Source organism: Monopterus albus, unplaced genomic scaffold (assembly GCF_001952655.1).
Source record: "Monopterus albus unplaced genomic scaffold, M_albus_1.0 scaffold206.1, whole genome shotgun sequence".
NCBI lineage: Eukaryota > Metazoa > Chordata > Actinopteri > Synbranchiformes > Synbranchidae > Monopterus > Monopterus albus.
Genome location: NW_018128086.1, coordinates 935,837 through 947,449, shown reverse-complemented (window position 1 = coordinate 947,449; position 11,613 = coordinate 935,837). Strand labels below are relative to the sequence as shown.

The following is an 11,613-nucleotide window of genomic DNA, read 5'->3' as shown; positions in this document are numbered from 1 at the left end:
GGAGTTGAAGATCTCTCTGACAGGGGATTCTGCTAAACGTTCCCAACAGACCCTCACAATACGTTTGGGTCTACCGAGTCTGTCCAGCTTCCTCCCCCGCCATTGGATCCAGCTCACCACCAGGTGGTGATCAGTTGACAGCTCCGCCCCTCTCTTCACCCGAGTGTCCAAGCCATCAGTCAGTCAGTGTGGTAAAATGTGGCCAATTTAAAAATAGCTGAAGTGTCATTTAAGTGTATTTTGACTGCAGCATCGATGCCTCGGCAGAGGATGGGAGCCTCGGAAGATTTGTGAATGATGATCACCTAAGTCCCAACTGTGAAATGAAGAAAGTTGTTTGTGAAGGGAAGCCACACTTGTGCCTTTTTGCACTGAGGAAAATATCTGCAGGCAAGGAGATAACATACAACTACGGCAACTCCTCTTACCCATGGCGTGCAACAGTAGGTGTATTTTCTGCACTGAGCTATGTTTTTGTTTAGAAATTTTTTCCTTGTTTTTGATAGAAAGGAAGTTTTCTTTTTATGATGTTATGAGTAACTCAAGTATATCTGACATCTGTTGCAGATATGTCTACAAATGTTTTTAATGTTCCTTCCCTCTTGGTTTATGACAGAACACTAGGAAATTCCCTCGGTATAACAATGAGTAGTACAAAACCTCAGTAATGTCATCAGGGTTGAGTCACACTATCTCTAACATATTGTCACTGTACCTATACCGACGCTTCCAATATGTATTGTAGGTTATAGCCTTTTAAAATTATGTTTATCCATATTTTTTGCTATCATGGGGAATATTAATACATTTTGACAACCTGAAATATCTGCAAGAAAAAAAAAGTCATGATGTGTTTTTCATTCTCAGACATCTTCATATTTACATGACTCCAGTGAGGGACCAAATACATCACAAGCTGATGGAAATGCAGCTGCAGCTTCTCCTGGGGATGAAACGGTTGGTGATGGATGATTTCTCCTCTGCAGCTTGTGCAGATGTCTGGGGTTGTTCAGTTTAGCCATGACTGTGATACTTTATAATGTCACTCTGGTGACTTAATGGTCAGAAATTGATTAGGGTAGCTTCAATGCATTCACCTACGTGATTGGCTACACCAGCACTAACAATAGGATGTTACCAGGGTTTGGGTTGTAGCTGCATAGCCACCATACATAACTGTGGAATGATAGCTGATGTGTACCTCCTCAAGAATGCAGCGTGATAGTGCATAGATTTTTTTCTGCAAGTTTGTGATGCTGGTGGAGATCAGTGATAGCGAAGACATCAGAGAGGAAGTTGAATAAATAACCAGTTCTTCAAACCAGTCTCATCTGCAGGTGTTCTGTTCACCACTTGCCCCACTCTTTATGCGTGAATGAACGTAAGCACAGTCAATGCAATGCTGTAGTCTCTTGTTCAGTGATCAGACATGATGAAGTCATTGAATCACCCCATTAGTGTAATGATATGAAGGACTATTAAAGAGTACAGTTAGAATTTTTACGGCACTGCTAAATTAGTGCTGCAGTTCTAGTTTTGTATTGTTTTCTGTTTGGTTATGTAAAGTACTTCAATGTTCATAACTCCAGGGTGAGGACTCAGAGGGAGCCTTCAGTTCTGCAGAATCCTACTCTGATGACGACTATGTCCCTGATGATGAACCAAGTGATGATGACAGTGTTGCCAGCAACGACAATGAGGGATGTCACAATGGCGAGAACAGTCCAGATTTCGCGGATTCTTCACGATTGGAGCAACAGTCCAGTAGTGACTCATCCATCCAGCAGGAGGACAAAGCTGATTACAACTCTGATGGAGAGGCTAAAGACCCTTCCTCCATCCACAGAAATTATTGTTATGTTTGTGGGAAAGCTCAGTCTAAAATTTCTCGCCACCTTTTCACCCACAGAAAAGAAGTGCCCACTATCGCTGAAGTGTTTGCATTACCCATGAACTCCAGGCAACGCAAAAGGCAACTGGAGAAGTTACGGAAAAAAGGAAATTACAAATATAATCAGAAGGTTTTGAAGACTAGTCATGGGAAACCGAAGGTGAAAAGACACCCAAAAATAGCCACCATCGCTAAAACAGTTGCAACATGTCTGTACTGTAAAGCCACGTTTGTCTGTAAGGATATATGGCAACATATGCAAGGATGTTCGTCAAAAAAGCTCTCTAAACCTGCAACACGTGGCAGGAATAAAATCTTAACTCTGGTTGCTGCAACAGTGACAGAAGACCCCCGACAAATCTCATCAGGTGTGAGAACGATATTAAAAAACCTAAAGAAAGATGAGATTGCATCTGTAGTTTGGAGTGATTCTTATATACTGCAGCTGGCACAGTGTTTGGGTCACGGAAATGAAAAGAAAAGAAAGTCACATGAGTACATCAAACAAAGGCTGAGGGAAATGGGAAGACTCCTGTTAACATTAAGGAAAAAGTCAATATGTAGCTTTGAAGATGCTATGAAACCCAAAAACTTCAGCAAAGTTGTTGAAGCTGTCAGAGAGCTTGCTGGTTTCAATGAAGAGATGAAGACCTGTGACAGACCAAGTCTTCAGCTGAAACTGGGAAATTCCCTGAAGAAAATTGGAGACATTAAATACGCCAGAGCTTTGAAAGAAGATGCTGACAAAGAGATTATACGTGAAGCAGAGACATTTATGAGACTGTGTGCAGACGAATGGAGCACAGCAAAATTAGAATTAAACAACCCATCAACCATAGCGTTCACACAGGATGTGCAGTTCTTCTACCAGTACATGGACAAAACAGCAGCGTCTGCAGTGCAAAGTCTGGCCATGTATGAAAGCCCACCAGTTTATACTGCACTTCTCAGAGTGACGCTTGCACAAGTGTCAGTCTTAAATAAAAATGTGGTAGAAGTTTCAAAAGTGACACTCCAGTCTTTTAAGGAAAGGGACGAGACTGAGATCCATAAAGACAGTGCTGATTCCCAGTCACAGTTTGAGCAACTTCTGTGCAAGCGCTTTGTGAAGCTCAAACTTAGAAGCACAAGTGGCAAAACAGTGGATGTTACGCTGACCACAGAACTGCTCAGCGCAATAACACTGCTTGTGAACAAGAGAGAAACTTGTGGTGTACTCAGATGTAATCCCTTCTTATTTGCAAGGCCGGTCAACATACCTACAAGCTTCTACCAGGGACAAACGTGTATCAGCATTTTTGCAGCACGTTGTGGTGCAAAAAACCAGACGAACCTCAGGTCTCTGTTTTTTCGTAAGCATGTGACAAGAATTTCCCAGATTCTCAGCCTCACAAATGATGAACTTGATCAGCTAGCCAAGCTGCTGGGCCGTGACATCCGGACCGACAGGGAGTATTATCAGACGCCAGAGGCAGTGGAGGACATTGCAAAAATCTCAGAACTACTTTCGGCAATGGAGAATGGCTCTCTTGAAAGATTTGAAGGAAAATCTCTTGAGGAAATTGAGATTGCAGGTATGTGCCTAGTTCATTACCTAAAGATGATGTCTGGCATTTTAGTTTACAGTTAATGTTGCTCACAACGTGAGTTGTGTTCATCCTTGAGGACTAACAAACATGTTGAGTGTATTTACTTCCTCAGAATATTAGCAAAACATGAGCATGATCTAAGCTGATTATCCAAAGACACTTATAATTAAGAACAGCATAAATTATAAACATTTTAAAGAAATGCCATTGTAATAAGAAGACAAGTTGGACTCCAGTAGAGTCACTCTTAATTATCACACGATTAAAACTAATGCTCGTGATTAAAACCATGTCACCCAGTCCTCTTGGTGTAATACATGTTTGCCTTCCCCCTGAAGACAAACTGCAGCCATATGTGGAGCAGGATGATGCTGACAACAGTGATGCTGAGGAGAATGCAGAAGAGGAAAGTTCTCCTCAACTGAGTGGTATGTGATAGATGAAAATGTGACTTGAAAATCCGTCCTTTTGCAGCACGAAGGAATCAGAGGCAGACATGCACTCAGTTCCATTAACCTGACTACACCTGAGTGTGTCAGCTCCATGTCTGGATGAGCACCCTGATCACTGTTTGTAAAAGTTGCGATGGCAGCCTCACTAGGTCGGACCTAGTAGCAAAGTCTGAACTGCATGCAGTCACGTTAATGCACAGGCACACACAAAGTTGTCTGCATGACTTTCGTCTATCTTTGTGAGTTGCTCAGCTCGCTAAAAATGTTTTAGTCATTCGCCTAAACATTACTAAAAGTATCCTGCCATACAATACAATCCTTGGTTGAATTACAATCCATGTTTACCAGTAAACATGTTTACCAGTAATCTGGTAAACATGTGAGACATAAAACAATGTTATGTTATATAGGTCGAGCAGGTTGTTCACGAGTTTGATCTCTGACTCCTTCTGTCCACATGTAGAAGTGTAAGAAACTGAACCCTGAATAAGCTTAATTTGTTGATTATCAGAAAGTGAGATTGGTACAATAACAGCTGTGAACCTTCTTAACTAAAGACTTAGTAGGAGATTTAGAAAATTATAGTTATAATATTGGAGCCAGGAGAGACACTCAAAATATATTTACTCTTTAATAATCATGGTTTTAAAAGAAATTCAGTAGGGACAAAGGCAGCAGAAATTATTGACTGGAAAGATAGTGACATAAATAGTAAACAAATGTGTACAACAAACCTGTCTCTGTCTTCTGTTCCCTCAAACAAAGGCTTCTTTTCATCCACTAAAAAAGGAGTTCCTTCCTTGAGGAACCGTGGCCGAGTCAGGAAGAGGCAGGAGAGTGAAAATGAGGAGTCAGAGCTGAATAATGAGCAAAATGAGGTGAACACAGAGAATGATGACCAGACAGAGGAAATGCCTGTGAGCTGTGCTGTCAGCACACCAGAGGAAACGCCATCTAATAGCAAAGAGGATGTAACAAACATATGGTTTAGTGATGATGATGATGATGATGAGCACGTGAATGTGGACTTTGGCATAGACACGGATGAAGACAGTGTCAGAAATGAGGAGAACGATGGAGACGGTGTCACAGACAGCTCAATCCCCATGCTAACAGACGCCAAAGAAACCACAAACCAGGACAAGGACACCAGTGACAGTAAGAAACCTGAGAAACACACCACTGACGCAAACCTTGAAGAGACCGTGGATGTTTATACAAAGAATCATGTGGAGAAAAAAGACAAAGCGAAAGGAGAGGAACAAAGTGACTGGATGGATAGTAGCTCCTATGCCATCTTAAATACAGGTAAGGTTAAGTCTGGTGGTGCTTGAGGAAATGTCAGGGGACACATTGTGTGGGAAACCTCATGGGAAGCATTTACTGAATGTCTGTGGAAAAAATCGTGCTTGTCTGTTTTACTGTCTTAACAATTCTTACACTAATATGTTTTTATCATTTATAGAGAAGAACAAATTATCAGCTGCAGTGGCAGGGATGAAAGAAGTGAAGATATTAATCCCAAAATTGGACATTGTAAGTGTCCCTTTTTCATGGCGTTTTTCTCATGTTATAAATAAAAATGCTGAATGAATGAGCGTGCAAATTTTTTGTTGTTGATCCTTTTTAGGCTCTGGTTTTCCATTGTAAACAGCTAGAAATGACATCAGACAAGAATTTAAAATGTTTCAGCATTACTTGATTTTCAGTTTCAGCATAAAATACAGTAATTAAAATTACATCGCAGTACCACAATTTTCTCAAGTGACCTATGTTTTTTCTCTCTCTCTCTCTTTGTGCACTAGGAGAAGATACAGGCTCCAGTCCACATTTCCCAGTTTCCCAGTTGGTCGGTGAAAGACCAGCCCATCCAGGACGACAACCACCAGTGTGAAACATCCTCTCCACCCACAGACATCAAGAACAAGCGCAGTGATGAAATGGTGGGGAAAAGAATTTGTAAAAGCATTTGGCCGCATAAAATGTAGCTATGAAATTAGTTTACGAATTGAGAAACCAAAAGATAAAATCTGATCTGAGTTCATGCCACTTCAATTAAACTGTGATTTAAAAACAATAAAAAGTACAGAATTTAACCAGTAAAGGTCAAATCTAATTAAAAAATTAAGGGATCACAGACATTGTTTTTCTTTTTCATATTATGTAGTAACTTCATGCTGTTGTATTTTAAATGTCACATTTCTTGGTATAAATGTAGTTGACTCTTTACTCAGGCCATCCACATGACATGCACACACTGCACAAAGGGCATGATGAAGGGACAAACTGCTTACCAGAAGAAGGGATTCACAGACGTCTTCTGCTCCAAAAACTGCCTGTTTCAAAAGTTCCCCATCAACAAACCAACCACCAAGAACTGCCATTACTGTCTCAAGTACGTCTGAAAAACTTCACCTCTTATGTGTGAGCTGATGCAGGAGCTGTCTTCTTTGACAGTAACATGAAATAAACATCCTCTCTCTCGCTAACTGAACATTACAGCTCCTGCTGTAAACTAACTGTGCTTCATTAGGTTGGCTGAGTGTGTAATGTTAGCAAATGGCAAATCCAAATGTCTGCTATTGAAGATGGGAGCACTGTGAGGTTTTTATGATGTCCTCTTCAAATGGTAATAATGATGCTACTACAAATCATTGGCAGTATTATTACGATATAATGTTTCACTACAGTACTGGCTGTGTACCAGTGCATGTGTACTTTAAAGTAATAGAGCTAACTCGAGTACATATGCAAGCCTCTCAACTTCTTCTTCAACTTGATTGTGCGTAAACATTATGTATGTGTCAGAGATTATTTATTATATTAAAGGCTGATAAACCGACCACCACCTGGTTCTTTCAGAGCGATCACGCAGCCTCTGGACCTCATCATGGCTGCAGTGGACATTAAAGGAACTATGAAAGACTTCTGCAGTCCAACCTGCCTGTGCTCTTTCAAGTCCAATGCTGTGTCCACCCAGACACCACAGTCACTCTGCAGCATGTGCAAGAAATCCTGCACTGTAAGCAAAAACAAATGTATTTTTGTTTCATCTTCAAACACTTTAAAACTGATCATTTTTGTCTTTATCATACTTACTGCTCCTTTGTTATTATGTTTTACAGACCACGTGTGAGTTGACTCTGAACGATGCTGTCCACAAGTTTTGCAGTGACTCCTGCTTGGAAGATTTTTGCAGGGACATGGCCATCTGTGAACACTGCAGCTCCCGCTGCCACAATAAATCACTCAAGCTGAAGCTGGAGGAGGACACCAAAACCATCTGCAGTGAGAATTGTCTGAAAGAATTCAAAGAGGTGCAGAAAACACCAAAACACTGCATAGTACCCAAGAGCACATCATGGTATAGCCATGCTATATGCTAGAAAATGCAGTGTTACTCAAATATTCAGTTACACAGTCTTCATCTATGTGCTGTGTGCTTAAATCAGCGTGGGGCTAGTGTCCTGCTGCAGAACAAATTTAGGACTGATCAGATGCCTCGTTGATGGTTTGGTGTGATGGATACGAATCAAAACATTTCGCTGGCCTAAACCTTTTGCACAGTACAACTTGCTGTTTTACATTTGCTCCTTGACATTAGCACTGACCTCATGTTTACTATCATAGAAATAATCATTCTGCAATATGTCTAACATTCTTTTATCGTTTTCTATTCTTCTGCAGAAATTCTTGACACCCCACATGTGCACCATGTGCCACGCGTCTCAACCGATGTCAGACATGATTGACTACAAAAGCAGCGAGGACACGGTGGAGCTGTTTTGCAGTCGCACCTGTGTGACATCATACAAGCTACGGCCTGCAGTTATATACAAGCTTAAAGGTACTGGACAGTAAGTTTGTCGAGACAGCTCTTTTTGTTGATTCGTCTGGTACAATACATGTATTATCCATTATAATACAATAAGAAAGGATTTAAAAGTTTTTCATTGGTAATGGTCAATTTTTCCTGTCTTGGTATGTGCTGTGTCACAACTAACACAACTAACATGTCGATCAGAACACAGTCCCTTTACAGTGTGTGTTTTTAGGGATTCCAGACTAATGTTGGCATCCGTGAGAGAAATGTGGCAGAATTTTGGGTGGTCATCAAAAAGTCCTTGTTAAAGGCTTTGCAACCATTTTCTTTCATATTTACCAAAATGTTAGTTGTAGATATATCCGAATGTGGAGGCAATACTGAATTGTGAGAAGGATTTTGGTTTTAGGTTTTGATTTCAGGTTTTGATTCTCTCCTCAGGAAAGAAAACCCCACTTCGGTTGAAAAACAGAAAAAAGGGAAAGCAATCAAAACAAAAATCAAATACTGTGAGTATATTTCACACAATAATTTAATGGAACAACAGTAAAAATATGAGCTTTAATCAACAACACATGAGAGCTACTTAAAACAGATATATTTACAGTATATAGCGCCTTTTCTTACTATGTTTTAATTAAGCTTTCTTCTGCTTGACTGAGTCACAGCGGGAAGCAGCGAGATCACAGTTTGACTGTTTCGATCCTTGATAGTTCAGGGATGACTTCTATTCACTGAACCACAACTGTGCACTCTCAAACAGGAGGATGTAAAAGTCAGTTCAGACTCCAGCTTAAGCGAAAATGACGCCTCTTCAGCTGCTGTATCGGGCAACGTACCAACACTCATCATTGCAGACTCATGTATTGTCTGTTCTAACTGTGGAACAAAGCTGCCGAGAGGACAGACACTTTACCAGTCGAAGAGTTCACCGGAGGTTTTTTGCTCTGCCTCCTGCCTCTCTGAAAGGCAGCCCGACATCCAATTAGTCCCCAAAAAGTGCTATAACTGCTTTCAGTAAGTCCAGGATAGTTTTCTTCATGCGTCTTTATGGCTGTATTTCACGTCTCCTCATTTTTCTGTGAGGAGTCAGTGTTTCCCATGGGTAGATTTTACTTGGGCAGGCCACCTAGGTATATTTGGCCACCCATTTTATTAGTAAAAACATCACTGCTTCTTAACAAATGTCTCATGTGCCGCTGACGGATTTTCTCCTGATTGTGGATCTCATGTTTATCTCATTCATCCTCATTTCCTCAGGGTGATAATGCGACCTCACAACATCATCCTTGCACCAGTGGATGATTCAGGGATTATGAAGGAGTTGTGCAGTGACTCCTGCCTCTCCTCTGTCAAATCCAAGAGGAACATGGCTGCCCCAAAACCACCACCGCAATTAGGACCTCGTACGGAATGCAAGATGTGCGCCAGATTTTGTTATGTAAGAAAAAAAGAAACCAACTCTATGCTTGTAATCAGTTACAGACATCTAAGTAAACAGTGTTCCTCTGTTTACAGCACAATAATTACCTCTACATGTTCTTTTGTCATCCTCAGTGCAAATTCAAGCTGTCCCTGAATGGTGTGCTCCATAGACTTTGCAACGACACCTGCTTTATCAAATACCACAGAGACAACAACTTGCCTGTGAATATTTGTGACATCTGTGGCTCCGTCTGCCTCGACAAACCACTCGTGGTGCAGTTGGAGGATGGCAGTAAAGACATCTGCAGTGAACAGTGCCTGGTCAAGGCCAAAGAGGTGCAGAAATCAAACCTTAAAATCATGGTCTCTTCATATTTATAAGGTTCCGTAAATATAAAGGTAATGGTGTTGAACTCACCTGGTCTGCAACTTCCAGGTTTACCCTGGTCAGACTGGCACAGTATTGAAGGACGTGTGTATTACTATAAAGCCACAGTCAAACACCATTATGAGTCTCACATGAACAGTATCCAAACTCCTTCCTGATGAGTAAAATGTCTGAATTGCAAGAAACATTTGGACGAGCTAATCCTGCCTCACGTGGTTTCTCTTCTGTGTGTTTGCAGAAAGTCAAGACGCCTCAGCTGTGCCCCATGTGCCAGACATCTCACTGGATGTCAGACATGGTTGAAAACAAAAACAAAGAGGGCAGGTTGACCTTCTTCTGTAGCAACAGATGTATGATGGTATACGGTTCTCAGTCTTTAATTGTGTCAGGTACTGTGCAGACACGTTTTCAGTACTATTTACTTTCCCTAACCCCCAACTTTCACTGTCTAATTTGTATCACAAAGGTACTGTTACGCTGGACTATAGAATAAGTTGCGAATTTTGACCGAATTTTACAAATGTAAGGCATAGAATAGGTTGCTTTTGGCTGCTTCCTTTGGTAAAACCAGCACCGTCATCGGTGTGAATGTTGTGTGAATGGGTGAATGGTGTATGATCCTCTGTAAAGCGCTTTGGCCAGTGCAACACACTGTGAGAATAGCGCTATATAAAAAATACAGTCCATATTTTTCCACTGTTCCTGTCTTGTGTCTCAAGTGTATCCAGCTTCTCAGTTTGACCCATGTTTACCATGTCTTTATAGAGAGTAGCAGCCCTTCATCTGAAGAGAAGGACTTTAAAGAGGTGAAGCCATCACTTACAAATCTGGTCTGTGTGAGTATTATGTTTAATACTGTCTTTTGTAATACTATAACACAGATTCAACCTCATTTCTGATTTGTGCAATTGCAACATAAATATAGTTTATACAACTTTTGTAGTAATGGCTTATCATTCTTGTACGCACGTGGCTCATTTCTGTTAAATCCGCATGCGCCTGGCAGTTTAGGCACCTCGGCAGTGTTCATGCCAGAGTCGGATACATGTCGCAAACACCAATGTGAACTATCAACAGAAAAACATCAACAAATCTGACAAAAAATTGTAATTGAGCATTAAGGCGTGCCATGTGAATGTAGACTAGAATGTTCGACTCGATCGTCTCTTTCCTAGATGTTGCACAGCTAATCCAGCTCTCTCTTCACTCCTCGTGAAGATAAAAGAAGAGCCTGTTGATGAGGAGTACAATCCACCACCCTCCATGTCCTCAGAGGGCATCAAGGACGAGCCAAATGGGACGAAGGTGGGACACACATTACAGTTCACAGGGAGCTGACAGATATTTTTTTTATAAGTTAGCAGCACAATAAGGAAGATGTGTGAGATAATTACTGAACTCAGCAAAAGAAAGTATTCAGGCCCTGTATTATAGTAAAAGTGGCTAAACAACAGTGGCAAGCCCTGGAATGAAAATGTTACTTAAGTAAAGGTATTACAAGTAAAAAGTACTATTTAATGGCCCCTTTCAGAGTGTTGTTGTTATAACTAATATTTGTTTAGTACTAATAATTTATACATAGTGTTCAGTGGGTTATCTTGCAAAAAGATGACTGTTCTAAAGCTTTTTCTGCCTGTGTTGGTCTTATAAAGCAAATTTCACAGTGTAGAAGAGTGTAGTGCCTGTTTCATTTAAAAGTACTTATTTACAAATGTTATGCAAATGTGTGCATGTATCTTGAAATAATAAAGAAGAACAATTTGCAGAAGTTTAATTATAAAAAGTTGATTTGAGAAAATAGTTAAAAGTAAAAATGAATTTAGTGTTTATTTAGAAAAATAAAATTTAAAGAACTTGTTTACAGACTATAAATGACCTGATAAACTTTTTTCACTGAATAAGACACAATGCTTTAGAAACTCTCCATGTGTTTTATATGAAAAATTAAACCTTTGCGTATTGTGTGACATGAACCTTGTCCATGCCCCTGCTTTAAAGCATGATTGATTTAATAGATGTAGAAAGTGCTGCTCAGTCATCTTACT

The 11,613-nt window shown here is 40.4% G+C and overlaps 1 protein-coding gene across 1 annotated transcript in view; it reads left to right on the top strand.

Annotated features, from left to right (window-relative positions):
* Positions 1-11,613, top strand: part of LOC109970738 (uncharacterized) — a 33,287-nt gene that overhangs the window by 10,690 nt on the left and 10,984 nt on the right. Inside the window, exons 9-26 of the mRNA XM_020618511.1 lie at positions 251-443; positions 868-957; positions 1,590-3,465; positions 3,819-3,908; positions 4,698-5,240; positions 5,398-5,468; positions 5,738-5,875; positions 6,167-6,327; positions 6,795-6,954; positions 7,058-7,249; positions 7,620-7,779; positions 8,197-8,264; positions 8,519-8,772; positions 9,016-9,196; positions 9,313-9,516; positions 9,807-9,957; positions 10,334-10,398; positions 10,787-10,873. Coding sequence (XP_020474167.1) covers positions 251-443; positions 868-957; positions 1,590-3,465; positions 3,819-3,908; positions 4,698-5,240; positions 5,398-5,468; positions 5,738-5,875; positions 6,167-6,327; positions 6,795-6,954; positions 7,058-7,249; positions 7,620-7,779; positions 8,197-8,264; positions 8,519-8,772; positions 9,016-9,196; positions 9,313-9,516; positions 9,807-9,957; positions 10,334-10,398; positions 10,787-10,873 — 4,684 coding nt within the window. The remainder of the gene's footprint in view (positions 1-250; positions 444-867; positions 958-1,589; positions 3,466-3,818; positions 3,909-4,697; positions 5,241-5,397; positions 5,469-5,737; positions 5,876-6,166; positions 6,328-6,794; positions 6,955-7,057; positions 7,250-7,619; positions 7,780-8,196; positions 8,265-8,518; positions 8,773-9,015; positions 9,197-9,312; positions 9,517-9,806; positions 9,958-10,333; positions 10,399-10,786; positions 10,874-11,613) is intronic.